The 17,415-nt window shown below is 44.8% G+C and overlaps 2 protein-coding genes across 2 annotated transcripts; both read left to right on the top strand.

The window, feature by feature from the left end:
- The first annotated feature begins 8,325 nt into the window (after positions 1-8,325).
- On the top strand, positions 8,326-9,233 carry LOC119171463 (uncharacterized). Its single transcript, XM_037422275.2, has 2 exons — positions 8,326-8,537; positions 8,901-9,233. Exons 1-2 carry the CDS (start codon positions 8,526-8,528, stop codon positions 9,168-9,170), a joined length of 282 nt encoding a protein of 93 aa, XP_037278172.1. The 5' UTR covers positions 8,326-8,525; the 3' UTR covers positions 9,171-9,233.
- Positions 9,234-10,718: 1,485 nt separating this feature from the next.
- Positions 10,719-13,093, top strand: LOC119171462 (uncharacterized). Its single transcript, XM_037422274.2, has 2 exons — positions 10,719-10,847; positions 12,782-13,093. The coding sequence occupies exons 1-2, from the start codon at positions 10,836-10,838 to the stop codon at positions 13,022-13,024; spliced, it is 255 nt and encodes an 84-aa protein (XP_037278171.1). The 5' UTR covers positions 10,719-10,835; the 3' UTR covers positions 13,025-13,093.
- Positions 13,094-17,415: the final 4,322 nt, after the last annotated feature.

Raw genomic sequence — 17,415 nt, 5'->3', positions numbered from 1 at the left:
ACGGGAGGCCAGCATTGCGGAAGACGCCGCGAATGGCTTACAGACGCTCAAAAGGGTCTTAAATGTAGGTGAAAATACGAGCACGTCGTCTAGGTAACAAAGGCATTTTTACCATATAAAACCGCGTAGCAGAGAGTTTATCATACGTTCGAACTTGGCTTGGGCATTGAATAGACCGAAAGGTAGAAGCTTGATTCGGAAAAGGCCATCGGGAGTGATGAAGGCAGCCATTTCTTGGTCTTGCTCGTCCACGGAAATCCGGCAATCACCAGAGCGAAGGTCGATGGATGAAGAGTAGCGTGCGCCATGGAGACAATCGATAGCCTCATCAATACGAGGCAAGGAATACATGTCCTTTTTCGTAATTCAGTTTAGATGCCAGTAATCGATGCAGACACGCCTTGTGTTGTCCTTCTTTTTAACCAGGAAGATGGGTTACGCCCATGGGCTTGATGAGGGCTCAATAATGCCTTTAGTTAACATCTTGTTCATTTAGGCTTGAGTAATATGGCGCTCCGATGCGGACACACGATAAAATCACCAGAGCACGGCAGGAGCATCACCTGTGTTGATGCAGTGCTAGACAAGAGAATTTCGACCGAGTGGTCAATCGTCAAAGTCGAAGATGTCGTGGTAGGAAGATGTCATGCTCTTCATCTTCTTCGTTATACTTACTCAGCTTCACCACTCTGACCTGGGTTCTCGACCTGGGCTCCCGCTTGGCAGAAGAGTTGCACCTTAAACATTGTTTTACAGCATATAATATTTTTTCTACACCTTCACCCTGGAAACTCCCTTTAATGTTTAACTAACCGTAAGGACATTTTCTACTACACCACATATGTTATTAGTAAGTCATACTAGTGTTTCTCGATGTCTCGAGAGTTTCTTTTATTTTTTTATTTGTCTCACTGTTTGCGCCCTTTTTGCCTTGATTTGGAGATCGCCTTAACGAATATAAACAAAACCAATTTATGAAGCACCCTCGCAGGTTGCTCGTTGAGTGCTTTTATTTAAAGGTCGCCACCTTTTGACAGAATATGTTACAAACCTTCAGGGGAACAATTACTATTATTTATGCAACAAGTTTCAGGATATTAGTTTACAATAGTGTATTCTTAACAAAGCACGAGTAAGAACACAAGATTATGGGCGGCAATGTCTGAGAATAATGACACATTATAAAAAAAGACTTAAACATTAAAGGATGACGTTACACATGTCCGGAACTGTGTCGGAATCAGTATAATACATTTACACTTTGCCATACTTCCACTTGTCTAAGTGTCAGCCAGCAATGAACTAAACTGAATGAAATAAAATGTACAACTGAATGTTTTATATCACGGACTCTAAGCCTTATGAATAAAACTCAGTGTTTTTTTTTGAGACATTAAATTCAATCAGTCCGATGTACAATTTGTTCCAATTTTCTAAAAAAAAGCTTCTACCAACATGAGGACAATGTTTTCACTCAATTTTCCAGCATCTCACGTTCTCCGAACCGCAGCGAGAAGCCAATCTGCCGGGCCATATGTTGTTCACAACAAAACAAAATTACGGGACCAGAGTGAGCGGGTTTTCGACGCCAAAACCAGCACGAAATGTTACATTTTGCAAACTGTTCGCACTCGGATGCACTCGCTTTGTTTGCAAGCAGTTAAATGGTGCGAAATGACATTTGCGCGAGATGGATAATAAGGCGATAGCACGCTGTTGTTTTGAACTTGCCACTGCACCGGCATCTCGAAGAGAGAGGCGCTACAGATCTTACTCCGCAAGCAAAAAAAAAAAAACAGCAGCAAGCGTGTAAGGTCACGCAAAGCAGTTCTGAGGCCGTTATTTTCGCAGAGGAATTCCGCCGTGACGCTGGCCACGCAAGGGGAACGCGTAGCGCTTCCGGCGTTACGAATATTCGAGCCTCCCTGGTGCCGGAGCCCTTCAGATTTTTTGTTTCATATTTTAGCGCTTCAGCTTACTTAATCATTTTTACTTTGTTCTTAAGTTTCCACGCTTTTGTAGTATTTCTGCAATGATTGGTCGTCTAAAGGATGAGAGAAAGAAGGAAATCAGGGGGGTGGGGTAAAAAGCGCACTTGCGAAAGTGAGCTAGCGACGACAGACTCCCGTGGGGGACCAAATTTTGAAAGGTGCAGTGAGCACGCTTACTGCACGAGAGTGTGTGTCTGCCCCTCTTTGTAATCGCCTAAGGGCGGGAGCAGTTGTACGTCGGCACTCGGACGTTCGTCACGGAACGTTGGCTGCTCGAGAAGGCTTGCTTTCTTAGACCAACTCTCTTCGACATCTCCTCCCTACTCCTCGCTTCGAGCAGCCTCTTGTCCTCTACGAAACTTTCTCGCCACCAACCTGCTTCGGAGTCGCCACACCACGTAACAAACGACGTAGACAAAAAGAAATAAAAAGCTCGCTCTCGTATACTCTCGGGGACGGGGAAAATCAGTTCCGCTACGAGCCCTTATTTTTCTTATGGCCTTTCCACATCATAGTCACGTTCCCCGCCAGATACCTTATGCATGGAGCTCCTTCAATTCGCAGTCTTCACCACTCGCAGCACATTGTGTGTTTGTTTTATATTTCGCTGGGATTTTCCGCGGCACGAGTCAGCGTACGCGGCAGTGTTGCCCAAGGTACTGCACCAACCCATAATGTCTTGCTCCGAGGCATTACTGGGCGAGCGACGCTCCTTATCTCTGCAGCTATGGAAGCCTAGGCATGTAGCCCAATGCGTACATGCCCGCATGAGCGATTACCAGCTACGCTTGCAGGCACGGTAAATGTAACTCCTGCTTTACCGGCAGTAAAGTGGCCACATGACTGCAAGGCCGGCAATATTAAAGAGAAATGTATCATTTGATGTTCTGTTTTCCGCGTGTAAAAATAAAAATAAGGCGTAATTTTTTTATACACCAGAATGAGAAACTGATGTGCGATATTCGACAACGTAAATGACCTGCTCTGTCTTAAAATAGCAACAAAAGAATGGTCTCAACGAGGCCCGATGGAACCATTATTCCACATTGCTGATGGAATTATTCGTTTCATTCAACAAAGACAGCAACAAGTGCTAGGAAGCATTAGCTATGCCCAAAGTCCTGCTGTTCATGCGATAAGCAAAGCACCTCTTTTTGCATGTGATGTTGTAGATACCCTATAAACAGCTCTACGTTATTGAGCTCGTTCCTGGCACATATCGTGTAAAAAAGGTTCAAACGTGAGCTAAATGGGCAACTTCGACCAGCACTTTGTCGTAAATTAATCTAATATTGACATGCGGTATTCCTCTCTATTATAATTAGCTTTATAACATTTGCCGAGAAAGAAAGACTGAATATTACCTGGCTCTTGAGGCGTTTATTTAAATATGAACGACATATCTTGAAGTGTTTATTTAAATATGAACGACATGGCGGAACACTAGGTTATGTGTAACGTAACTTGCAGAAATGCATTTTGTGCATTTTCAGGCAGCACGGGATACCCCTGGGATATGATGAGTAAACTAAGGCTGCATTTTGTTCATCTTGAATAATTCCTAGGCCAGATCGTTGCGTTTATTCGGGAGACCTGCGACGGTGGAGTTAGGCTTATGGCGTTCGACTACTGAAATGAAGGTCACAGGTTTTAATCCCGACCAAGGCAGTTGCATTTTTGATGGAGGCGGGATTGCTTTATGCATGTTCACTAAAATTTAGACACACGGTAAGAAACCCCAGGTTATGAAAATTTTCACAAGATTCTACTGTATGGCTTTTCTCATAACAGGGTTTTGGGACTTTAAATACGAACAGTCATCATATTTAATTGAAAGGGAGTAAGATAATTATTTATTTTTCAAATAATACTGCACATATAGGTGTCAGAAATATCTGCTAATGATTTCTGGGTAAAAATATTAGGTTTGGTTGTATTGTTATTATTAGCAACAGCATTGTGCTAGCAATAGTGGTCAAGATTGTTGTAAAGTATGTAGAGTATTATTTAATTAGTTAGACACACCTACAGTAAAAGATTCAATTAATCCGGACGTTATCTCTGGTGACAGCCAGAATTCTATCGTTGGTATCAAATTTGCGTTGGTTCCATCATGATTTGTCATAACTTTGCCGATTCAGGTGGATCTTCGGAGCACCCCGAAAGCGATGCATCGCAAATGTGTGGTGCAATAAAACCAAAACGTCGCTGGCGGACAGTGAAATGGCTGCAGACTTTCCAACCAGTGTGGTCGTTATTCACAATCACTTTGTTACAGGGTGCGTATTGGTTTATGGCTTCAGAAAATGTGGGGAATATAAGCTGAGAGGTCTCGAGTCGCTGTGTGAAAGCTGTGTGAATGAACTGGAAAATAGAGAAAATTGCGGCTTTCACAAAATTTTAATGCAAAATGCCTCCACATTAACGATTATCTGAAGAAAACCATACTGCATAGATGTAAGAGACATTTTTTATTCTTTTTAATACTTTGGATAATTCAGCATTCGGTTATTAAAGATTGTTTGCCGCCAACATCTCACTGACCGTGGCCTGACTTTCCTATCAGTTGTCATTGATGAAATCCTGTGCTCTTGCTCTGCCAAGCACAAGTTTGCCACTTCGTACCACCCGCAAACAAACAGTCTTACCGAGCGCCTCAAGCACACCATAACCGACATGCCTTCTAAATATGTAGCGGCCGACCACCAGGACTGGGACGTTAATTTGCCATTTGTGACGTTCGCATCTAATTCATCACGTCACTACACTGCCGGCTATTCGCCATTCTATCCTCTATATGGCCGAGAACCCGCCCTGCCCTTTGACACCTTGCTGCCCTTGGTCACTGAGTATGCCGGCGAAGCATCGCGCCAGCCAACCACGCACGCCAACTCGTCCACAGCCATCTGCAGGCCTCACAAGAGCACCAAAGACAGCTCTACGATTCCCATCATCGAAACGTGAACTTTTCACCGGGTTCCCTTGTCCTTCTCTGGTGCCCCATTCGGCGTGAAGGTCTTTGTGAAAAACTGCTGTCACGCTACACTGGACCATACCACGTCGTTCGCCAGGTGAATGACGTTACATACGAGATCGCTCCAACCTATCAAACGTCATCATTGTCAGCTTTCAGTGACATCGTGCACATAGCTCGACTCAAGCCTTATCACCCTCCTTCAACCGCACGCATCCGAGTAGCTCAAGCACTGAGACGGTGCTTTTACCACCGGGAGGTTATGATACAAAACAGCCACCACAGCCTTGCTGCATGAAAGAGAAAGGCGATGTCGGTTTGTTGCTGCTTGTTGATGACATGTCGCCATCTTGTTTGCCGAGCATGGGCCATTGTATATAATTTAATAAATAGGTTACTCGTAACATTAAATCACCAGAAATCCGGTTTCCATCACAGCAAACTTAAAGTCCCGGCTCCGTAAGCTTCTACGCAAGGAAGAAATTATATTTCACTTGTGATGGGCCTATAAGACATTCATAACGTAAGTAGTATCGATGGCAGAAAATACAAAATTGGAACGCTTTAAAAATGAGCGTGAAAATAGACACCGCATATGTTTTGGTCTCATTGAACATGACGCCAATTCAGCACCAGCCGATGACAGATGACACACCGAGGCACGTCTGCAATCCCTATGAGCGCAGAAATTCTAGCTCAAAATGATGTCATTCAGCTCTTCAGAAAAAAAAAAGTGTACACCTGTCTCTCCCGCAATGTCTTTGTGCTTCAGTTTTCGAGTAATGCTCACAAAGCCTTGGACGCGAAAAAAACTGAAACTACACTGACTTGTGATGAGCTTTGATTGATTTGTGGGGTTTAACGTCCCAAAACCACCAGATGATTATGAGAGACGCCGTAGTGGAGGGCTCCGGAAATTTCGACCACCTGGGGTTCTTTAACGTGCACCCAAATCTGAGTACACGGGCCTACAACATTTCCGCCTCCATCGGAAATGCAGCCGCCACAGCCGGGATTTGATCCCGCGACCTGCGGGTCAGCAGCCAAGTACCTTAGCGACTAGACCACCGTGGCGACTTGTGATGAGCTGCTGATGTCATTCAGCAAATATACGTGCTTGACGACAGGCAAGAAGAAAAAAAATTAAGGGAGTTTCACCTATAGTGGCTTCATGTCATGAAGAATGCTGACCTGGTCATCCTTGTTTTGTTTCTTTTTGCTTTTCTCTTTTGACCCTCCTCTATTTCTTTCATATTCTCTTTCTCAGTTTATTCTGTCTTTTAGTTTCTTTACGTCATTTCGTTTGTATTTTACTTCTTATCTTTTATTTCTCTTTTTTTGTTTCTCGCTCGCTTCCTTCTTCAATTTTCTATACGTGGTTTGTGCTGACGTGTTTTCCTACCCATTGTAGTAATCTTCTCACTTTATATCACCGTCAAGGCACTCGAAAAGAAAGAGGACGAAGACTTTCCCATGATGCCAGTGCGCACTATTACGCTCCAACTTGCTAAATAGGCTACAACCAACGACTTTTTTATTTAAAGGTGGCGCACTTTAGAAACTCGAGCTGCCTTATGCTGTCACCGTCACTTGGCAAAACGCAGGCAAAATCACGAGCAACATAGCCAACTATAGCATAGCTATGCAGAGCACAGGGGCGTGAAAGAAAAGTGAGGCTAAGAAGAAGAGATGGAAGGCTGAGGAGGAGAGATAGGAGAAGAAGGAAGGCACTATGCTGTCATCGTACACTGTCATTCTTTCTCGGCGCTCCGCGATACGCTCACTAAATAATATGTAGCATAGCCATGCATAATAACGGTGCAGGGAAGCTCGAGGAGTGTTATGAGGGCAATGTGGATAGATAGGAGGGAGCAAATAGTAGAGTAGTGATGTGTCGCATTACTTATGATGTATTATCTCTAACTCAGCCATTTAAAGCCATGTTTATATAGCCGAGTTATAGTAAGGGGATGAGAGAGGTGTCAGTATGAGGAATGGTTTGAGGTTGAAGATAATGGACAGAAAAAGGATAGAGAGTAAAGCGTAACATAGCAATGTATGAGGCCAGGGACGCAGTACCATTATAGCATAGCAGCATATAGCAAGAATGTAAGAGGGAAGTGAGCGTGATGAGGAGGAAAACGAGGAAACGAGAGGGTAAAGTATAGCAAACTCGTGAATTAATTCTAGTCACCTATTTCTAATCTAGCATCTTGCCCCAAGCACATTTTCAGCCTAAACAATAATGCCTTATAAACTAGCCCCTCAACAAACTCTCCTTTAGTTGGCCCTTGAAGGACAGTTATCAGTGAATGCCTGTGTTAAAGAATGTGAAGACATAGCACTGCTGTTGGACGTATTTTAACCGCTGCAGCAGGTACCGAAAGGAAGGAACCATACTCACATTTATTAATATGTTGTTTTCAAGTACTATCTGCTTTCCGATTCTACATACCCCTGGTCGAGTAGAAAAGAAACAAACTATATATCTGCATTGTAGGAAATACTACACTCTGTATCAGTTGACAAATTAGGGCGTCGCTGAAGTTTTTTTTACCATTGATATTATGTCGTATTCTGTCTTCTTAAATTCTCAGATCATATTGATAAGAGAGAACGCATAATTGAAAAAAAATACACGATGAAATAAACATTCAGAAGAAAATTTATGTGAGGAATATCTATACACTTACGGTACACTTACTTTTTTCCTCTCGAACAAAAATACAGGGAAAAAATAACACTGCGCTTTTGCGAGTATAAATTTCACAGTAGGTTACAAAATCACGGGCTGTAATCACAAGACGCACGCGACGGGGCCGCCTTTAGGGTTTGGCATCGTCTTTTGACTGTCGGCTACATCAACATCATTAAAGCCAGCGCGCCCTTAGTAGAGACGGTGAAATCGAGAACGATTGAACAAGCGAAGCGAGCACGCTCGGCGGGAACCACGGTCACACGTCCGCCGGAAACAGCGCTCACCACACAGCCCACCCGGGCCTTGTATTGTGCCGCACAAGTAGAACGGAATGTCCCGAAATGGCCGTGGATTATTCTGGTGTAAGTGGAGTGAGTGAGTGGAGAAAAGGGGGTGGGGGGTCGTCTTGTGAGGGACAAGGTCCAGCGCGGCCCAACGGTGGTTGCTTGACATGCTGGGAAACAAAATGAAACAAACCAAAGGACACACGGGTATAGGCGCAGTGAGCGTGGTTCCCGGTTGCTCGCCCGCCCCGTAATTGCAGATCGGACGTGGCGTGGCGCTCTCGCAATGAGCTTGAGACATCGGGGCGCGCGGAAACATAACAAGCACGACGCGCCCTTTGTTTTTATTTTTTTTATTTTTGTGGTCGGGGACAATTCTTCATTCTCTTCGGCGCTTTTTTCGTCAGCTGTCACTGCGGATGTTTCTATATGGTACAGCAGGCCCTAGCCATCCGTTACGATTTCGGTCATGTACATATATATGCACTGGTCTGGCTGTTCAATGGAGACAACACGGACGACAACTGGCGTGTGCGCACACGAACTGACTCGGAGGCGCTGTGACGACCCCTGTCGACATGAGAACCCTGGTAATGAAGCTTTCTTTTAACAAATTTCGATGTTGGCTACTGTTACGACTTTAAATTCCTATGCGACTGATGTCTGCGAATCCATGTGGCACATAACACTTCTAATATAAATACCATTTTGGTGTGGGCATTCGTTGAAAAAAGTCAACAAAGTAGAATAAAGAAAGTTTATATTTTCGTGCCTATATTGCATTACGGGTAGCTTGGCATGATTTAACCACCTAGTGCGCTGTGCTTTTTTATAGCATAAAGATACTGTGACTCATATATGTGGTACGACCATTTTATCTTTGAGAACACTCAACATTTGTGCTACATGTTCGAAAACGCTGATGGTTGCATATCTTCGTCCTTGTTTTGCAGTATTACGTTATTCTCTTCTGTATGATTGCGTCAACTGTCATGGCTGGCTTCGGATACGGGCTCGGATATGGGCTTGGTGGCTATGGACTTGGCTACGGGCTTGGCTATGGCCTCGGAGGATATGGACTTGGAGGATACGGACTTGGAGGATATGGCTTGGGCTATGGTCGTGGCTACGGTCTAGGATATGGTGGCTACGGGCTTGGCTACGGAGGATACGGAGGATATGGACGTTTGGGCTACGGACGTGGATATTACTACGGAAGATAGTCGTTCAACTCAACTGCCTAACCGTGTACATTTCTAAGTAAAAATACATAATATATCACTTTATCAGACTGCCGTGGTTCCTGCTGTGCTTTTAGACTTTTGGTGTGGAATGTCTGCAAGCCCGGCGCATTCGAAACTGTAACGTGGTTGTTTCTACAAACAGGGACGTTCATTGCAAGCCATTTTTATTGTCTCAGTATGCGCCGCTGAACAAAAAAAAGCTGATTTTAAGGCTGCAATAAGCACTTAATTTATTCTATAAATGGCTATGACGCTACAAATGTGATCACAGTGGACAAGGTCACATGTGCTGTGTACCATTTCTCATGCCAGTGTGTTAGAGGTCCCTTAGAGTTTATTTTCGTGCCACATGCTGCGCAACTTCCATGGCCACCTGAGCCCACAAGCTACAAAACGTGTAAGAACTACTTCGTGATGCCTGGTGAAAACTTGGGATGCCCATATAAAGACGAAAAGAAAGCAGCTGATCTCCAAACTATTTGCTTGTTGTGTGAGCTTTTCCTTACGCTGTGACGGACCGATAACGCATACGAGTCATACGCCAAAATTATGGCGAACTAGTGCACAGATATTTTCTGTACAAACTATTTATGCTTTTTATGGCCCATATTAAGTTTCCATGCAGTATTGAGGCAATATATTGAGGCAACTAAAACAAAAGAGAGAGGGAGTGTGTGTCATCTGCCAGTACACGTTTTGCAAAAGTATTCATATGAATTCTCCTCCTTGCATGGGCTATAGCAGCTATTCAACAAAAGAAGATCTTATGAACAAATACAACCTCATGAGAAGCCTGATAGAAGATCTAAAAAATGTTTATACACCAGTTTTCTTAAAAAGCAATTGATCTTAAAAGTATTTAGTGCACAATACGAGCCCTCGGCATGTGTCAGCGTGACTTTGAAGTAACAAAACATGGATTCTGGTGGATTTCCTGTATTCTGCGAGAACTACTGAAATACATAACTTACTGAAAAAAAAAATGCACGGAACGTTATTCCGCAGTCGGCTACATCGGTAGTCGCATACTTGACCTTACAAGCATTCTCCACACTCGGTCCACTCGTCCCTTCTTTTTACATATCTATGTACGTTTTGAAGCTAGGCCAAGCCAAACGGGCGGTACTAACCGACCCCAGTTTTAAGAACGGCCTCCAAACTCCCGGAGAACTTGACGAATAGAGTGCGAAGTGAGGCACTTGAAGAAAATGACATCCGCTCCGACAGTACACACCTCCATTTTACCGAACCTTCAACGACAGAATTTTACGGGGGCAGGGAACTAGATCGCGGCAGCTAAAATGCGTGCGACAAAGCGCACGACATAGCAAAGCAGGCAGCCAGAAAGTGAGCCTTCCCCAAAGAACCTCTGAAACAGTTTCTCTCCAAGGCGTGGTCATTGCTGGTCGCGAGGAAATGAGCTTTAAATTTGCTTTCTTTTCAAGTGGTTTGTATTTTAGTTGAATTGTCCCCACCCCCGCGTGCCATTGCTTGCACCGGTGCTAGCATAGTCGTGGCTCGCGTCGGCCGCGAACCATGACTGCGGTATAAATAGGAGTCGAGTGACAGCGGAGGGGCAGACTACGAGATCCCCGCAGGTGTATTGGAGCAGCAGCCTCTGCAGCCATCGCCAGGCCCACCGACATGAAGTCCATGGTAAGTCTGACGTACATCTCGCGCTGATAAGACTCTCCGAGGCACTGTCGCCGATTTAAATAATATCACGCCTGAATTTCCGACATTGGCGCTTGCTTCCGCCATACCTCTTTTCGACGCCTTTAAAATGAACGATATGTAAGGTTCGCAATTTTGCACTACCTTGCACAAATATACGACAAAACTGAAAAATTCTCCGCGAATTCCAATGAACATTTAAGTATTGGAGTGAACTTCGTAATACTCATCCTAAAAGTTATCTGCACAGAAAAAAAAGTGTAGGACATGGAGACTGAAATATCAATTAACACTTTGCTTGATAGCTCTTTTTCTACGTATACGCTTAGGTATGCCGCTGTTTTCTGAAGTTACAAACGTAAAAGGAAATACTGAAAAGTAATAAGCGATTAGGTTCTTAGGCAGATGTACTTTATGTTCGCGTCTCGTAAGAGCACTTTCCGCGTCCTATTTTTACCAAACCACAGCCCAGAGTTACTGCACCAGGACAGTTAGAGATAAACCTAACAATGACCTTATAAATAGAAAAACAAAAAAATATAATGACCTATTCTGTTTCGCACCAAAACCATGACCACACAAAAGAAGCAAAAAACGCATGTACATTACGGGCACTCACTCGAAAGTGTTCATTCCTTGAGGAAACAGGCTAATATCAACACACTTCTCGTCAACGCACGCGCAACATGCTCGGGCCATCGTTAACCTAACCTAATCACGCTATAGGGCACGTGCTCTAGATATAACGCACGTGCTTCCGACTCATACATTATGAGTTAAGTTTCGCTAACATATTTATTGCCTCATTTAATTCAGGCACCAACTAGCCCTACAGTGAGTTCTACCAAACTATTCTTTATACTCTGTTTTGATGACATTATTCTATTCCCAAAATATTGCGTGAAATTCTGCATCTCACCATGGTGCGCAATACTCTCCAATGCTTAAACTGACAATTGTAGTTCTCATTTACAGGGCCTAATATATTACAGTTCAGTCTCCTGGTTTTTTCCGGTAAAGTGCGTCATAAGTATCACAGTATGACGGGAAAACGGCTGGCCACAGCTGAAGGAAAAGGAGTGACTGATGAGGCTTCGCTCTGCCTCCTGTATGCGGTTGAGTTGCTTCGCTGGACAAGCCACTCATTAGTGCTGTGTTGCGTATCAAGCTGGTTTCCTTCTACTCTCATTGATACACCCCGTGCAGGGCTAGCACCGACCTAAAAGAAAGTATAGGTCTGAATAAAAGGCTGCTGCCATTCATAGTATTCAGTCTCTTTCATTTTTGGAGAGATGACTAATCACCCAGAATTGAATATTAGCTCGTTAGTCTTGCTTTTCATTCCTAGCGTAATATTCAAAATAAACGATTAAGTCTTACTTATATGTACAGTGTGGTAACAATAAGTAGGATTACTACGTAGAACCGTGCCAGTCTCTGTACTACATTCTACGGTATTTCGAGAAATGCGCCAGTACGTGGTAAGGTGCTCAAAAATAAAGGATTCACACTCTGGCACTCAGAACATAAAACCTGAGCCTGCTTACAAGACCAGCCATAAAGAGACACGAGTGTCTGTAGCTTCGAAGGTAAAAAAAAAGTAAAATTTTTTTCGATCAAAATGCTAGCATAAGGTGTGGCGCGAGTGTTGCTGCGTATTAGAGCAGCTCGCGCAAAAACACGAGGACACAAGCCAGAAACATGAACATGCTCCTGGCCTATGCCCTCGCATTTTTGCACTAACCTGCTTGATTTTGTACTCTCAAACACTCGCCCCGATTTTCGTTTTTGTATGGCTGAATGACTCGACTACATGCAGTATTTTTTTTAATGCATTTGGATTTTCAGTGCCATCCAAGCCAGGGATTTGGGAAATACTATTTTTCTAAGAGAAACGATTTGTTCGCTTTTTGCAGCTGTCGCTTCTCATCCTGAGCCTGGCTATTGCCGGCGCTCTCGCTGGATACGGCTACGGAATTGGATATGGTCTTGGTTATGGTCTTGGTTATGGAGGATACGGCATCGGCTACGGTCTCGGCTACGGTGGCTACGGTGGCTATGGCTTCGGAGGCTACGGCCTTGGATACGGTGGATACGGCGGATACGGCATCGGAGGATATGGTCTCGGCTATGGAGGATACGGTGGATTTTACGGCTAGGAGGCACATTTCTCAAAATCGGACCATTCAGCAAAATAAAAAGTTTGAAGCGTTGAATACAATTTCAAATGTGCCTTTCTGTTTCAGAGAAATAGATGAGTGGCGCTATAACTATCAGCGAAAGCGTCAGGCTCATACACAAAGTTGTTGTCATCCTGACATCCGCAGTAGCAAGGCTTGAAAGCAATGAAACTATGTTAATAGAATTGGGCAACCTCAAGTCAGTTTTATTTACTCGTACAAATAAACACTCGACTAGGCCCTGGTCGGGTGCTAAATATTTTCAAACGTTGTTTAAGTATGCCAGGACTCTAAGAACCACCTTTTTTTTTTGTTCACCTTTCGTGTGAATGACCCGGGTAACGTCCTAGTTCTTGGGATAGTTCATCTTTTTGCAGTGTTCTGCGAGAGCGTTTTGTGCAGCGATGAAGCAACTCACGTCGTTTCGGTGTTGCCGTGTCTTTACCGCAAAGCTTTTCGTCTCACCGATGTAAAGGCATGACAATCGCGACATGCAGCCTCATAAACTTGCCCGGGGAAATTGCTTTTGTCAGCCGGTGTTTTGATAAATATCTTAAAATAAACGTCTACTGGGATGACCGACAGGTGAAAGACAACGTCGTATGAGACCTTCCGGAGGTGCCTAACAAGCCAAGCATAGTTTTCAGCCAGGAGGACAATACATTTAAGTCCCCAGATTTCACGTCCATGAACAGCTACCCAAGCAAAGAACGGCATGAAATTTCATGTTGACGCTTTTAAACTTAGTCATAAAAAAGTTGGTCGCAGAGGTCTTTTTAGCATGTCCAGTGATAAAAAGGTGTGGCTTAAAAAGGAGTTGTGAGAAACGCTATATACTAGGATTATCCGCTTTTCTGAGCTTCTCCTATAACGACTGCCCCAAAACAAAATAGAACATTCAGGCTTTGCAAAGATTACTGGGTTCTTAGTCCCCAAATATATTTGATACTGTCTACAATGGTGAGGATATAAGGCGTAATTGACGGGACTGGTGGTTTCCATTGTTCTTCAAGAACAGGCTTTTGCTAGGGGTTTCGCCAAATCCCACTCACTGAAGAAACGAAAACGTACACCGCATAGATAACCTCTTTTCGCTCATTTGAGTGCAACCGCCTGTCTTTTGGTTGAAAAAATTATTCAGCATAGTTTGAGAAAAATATCACTAATATTCTCAAACTTTATCTGGGTGTAATCTGCAACGTCTATGTCAGTGAAACGACCATGTTTTAAAAAAAGTGACAGTTCAGCCGGAAAGGTGAAGCAATGAATTGAATAGCAACACATCGAAATGTCCCACGAAGAATCGGAAGCAGATTAAAAAGTGTGCCGCGTTTCTCGCTCACAAATGACGCATGAAGCGTACCCACAGGTGCAGTTGATAGTGAATTGGTGTCTCAGTTGATACTTCGCTGTGTCTTAAAAGCGCGCCTTTTCGCACTGTGCAACGAGTGCCGTGACATTTATACGCCTAGTAATGACAACAGAATTGTTCCAATAAAAGTCCAAAGCGTACGATTCTCCCAACCAGAAGATAAGTGCACGCACGTGTTAGCGTCCATCCCCCACCATCAGGGGGACAAAGTGCGCGTGGGATATGAAGGAATCAGCGCGCGTCGCCTCGTCGTGACAATCTGGCGACGCGCGCTCATTGTGCCATCTCACTGGTTATGATGAAAACACAATGATTTAACCCCGAGATCGCTATAGGCGGAGGTAAGTGGTAGTTATAAATAGCTTGCCATTTCAACGTTCAAGGAGGTGCTCCTTCATGCCTCAGTGGCTAGCACCCCGCACTCGCAAGCAAGAGGTCGGACGTTCGATTCCGTGTGCCGGAGTCTTTCTGGATTATTTTTCTTCATTGCGTTTTAATATATGTAGGTAGGTATACATATGCGGTGAATAACGGTGGTCACCGACATCGACGCCGACGACGGCGAGAAAATCCAGCCAAGAGTGTTCATATAATTGCTATCTCAATAAAACAGAAAAAGAGCACGGGATCATCTTTAAAAAGTTCTCCGAGATATGAAACTTTCTCATCTCAAAGTCAATCTCAAGCAAAAAGCTTTTTTTGAATGTCTATTTCTCATAAGGGTCTTTGACGAACGTACTAAAAGCACTAACTGGAAAACCGTAGCGACAATTTTTCAGCTGGGAGCGATGGGGAATGTTAGTGATGGGGAAGTTGGCGTCCAAATTCAGGTCCGCGCTGGATCTCACTGGTGATCGTGAGGGGGCATCCGCATCAGAGCACTTTCGTCCTGAGCGGTCGACGACACGAATGTCGTATTCTTGTAGGCGAAGAGCCCAACGTTCAAGGCGACCTGAAGGTTCTTTTAGCGACGCCAAACAACAGAGTGCGTGGTGGTCTGTCACAACGTCGAAACTCTGTCCGTACAAGTAAGGATGAAACTTGCTTAACACCCAAACAATTGCGATGCATTTTTTTAGTTGCTGAGTAGTTCATTTCCGTTTTCACGAGGGCGCGACTTGCATATGCGACGACGTCCTCTGGAATACGGGGCTTTCGTTGCGCGAGTACTGCTCCCAGACCAACCCCACTGGCGTCTGTGTGCACTTCAGTGGGGGCACTTGGGTGGTAATAGCGAAGAATGGGTGGTGACGTATGCAGGCGGCACAGTGTTAGGAAGGCTTCGTCACGTGCCAGGGTCCAGTTAGAAAAGTTAGATTGACCGTTCAGTAGTTGTGTAAGTGGGGCTAATATTGAAGCAAAGTTGTGGATGAAACGGCGAAAATACGAGCACAAGCCGATGAAGTTCCTGAGTTCTTCGAGTGAAGTCGGCTTCAGAAAGTCGGCTATGGCTCGAAGTTTGTCCGGGTCCGGGTGAACTCCATCCTTTGGCACAACATGACCAAGTATAGTAAGTTGGCAAGCCCCGAAGCGGCACTTCTTCATAATAAGCGGGAGGTTTGCCTTTGTAAGGCACTAAAAATTGTGCGCAAATGGTCGACGGGGGTAGGAAAATCAGGAGAGAATACGATAACATCATCAAGGTAACATAAGCATAACTGCCATTTAAGGCCGCATATAATGCTGTTCATCATTCGTTAAAACGTTGCAGGTGCATTGGACAGACCTAATGGCATAACCGTGAACTCGTAAAGGCCATCCGGCGTAACGAACGCTGTTCTGGGACGGTTACGCTCTGCCATCGGAACCTGCAAGTAACCTGAACGTAAGTCCAATGAAGAAAAAATTCGACACCTTGTAGACAATCGATAGCGTCGTCGATGCGGGGAAGAGAGTATACATCTTTCCATGTAATTTTGTTCAGTCGCCGGTAGTCGACACAAAATCTAATCAAACCGTTTTTTTTCTTCTTCACTAGCACAACAGGTGAAGACCAGGGGCTAGAAGATGGCTTGATGACACCGCGCTGAAGAATATCGTCCACCTGCTCTGAAATTACACTTCGTTCCTTGGGTGATACGCGGTAGGAACGTTGCCGCAAAGGAGGGTGCGTTCCAGTGTGGATTGTGTGAGCGACGGTGTTAGTTTGACTCAGTGCCTTTTGAGGAAAGTACTGAGTACCCAGAAATGGCTGAAGGTACCCAGAAATGGCTGAGGAAAACACGCAGCAAGGTACGACCCAGCCTCCGATGGTCATTCGTGCCCACTGCGCTACGCGTGCGCGATCAACCTTTTTCGGTGGTACCGATAAGCAAGACGTAGAAGATTGACTGTCGACATTTGAAAAGGTAGGCACAAGCAGCAAGTGGGGCGATACTTCGAAGCTGCAATATGTACCCTTCTACCTAAAAGGGGTAGCGAGTCTCTGGTTTAACAACCACCACTCAGAATTTGCCACTTGGGGTGCTTTTAAGCTATGCATTACCGATGTGTTCGGTCGCCCCGAGGTACGCAGGCTTTGTGCCGAAGAGCGCCTACGGGAACACACACAGCTTCAGGGGGAAGGTTTCACAAGCTACATAAAGGATGTGCTCGACTTTTGCAAGCGTCTTGACCCTTCAATGATAGAAGCAGACAAGATCAAACACATCTTGATGGGGGTAGACGACGACGCCTTCCAGGTGCTGCTGGACAAGGACCCACGTACCGTGTCCGTACACGCCACTCTTTGCCAGAGCTTCGAGGAATTGCGCAAACAACAGGTCACGACACGGCGGCCAGCGGCTACGAACGAAACTCTCGCGGCATTGACCCTCGGTGAAGACGACAACACAATAATGTCGGAAATCAAACGATATGTGCGCGAGGAGGTAGCCCGACAACTTTCGTGCCTGCCGTATCTACCGGCAACGGAACCCTCTTCTGAGCGTCTCACGCCCGCGATCAGGGAAGTAATACAGGCGCAGGTCTCCGAGGCACTGCCGTCCGTCTCTCAGAC

The sequence above is a fragment of the Rhipicephalus microplus genome, chromosome 4, assembly GCF_043290135.1.
Source record: "Rhipicephalus microplus isolate Deutch F79 chromosome 4, USDA_Rmic, whole genome shotgun sequence".
Lineage (NCBI taxonomy): Eukaryota > Metazoa > Arthropoda > Arachnida > Ixodida > Ixodidae > Rhipicephalus > Rhipicephalus microplus.
Note: the sequence above shows the minus strand (reverse complement) of the source record. Positions and strands in the feature narration are given on the sequence as shown.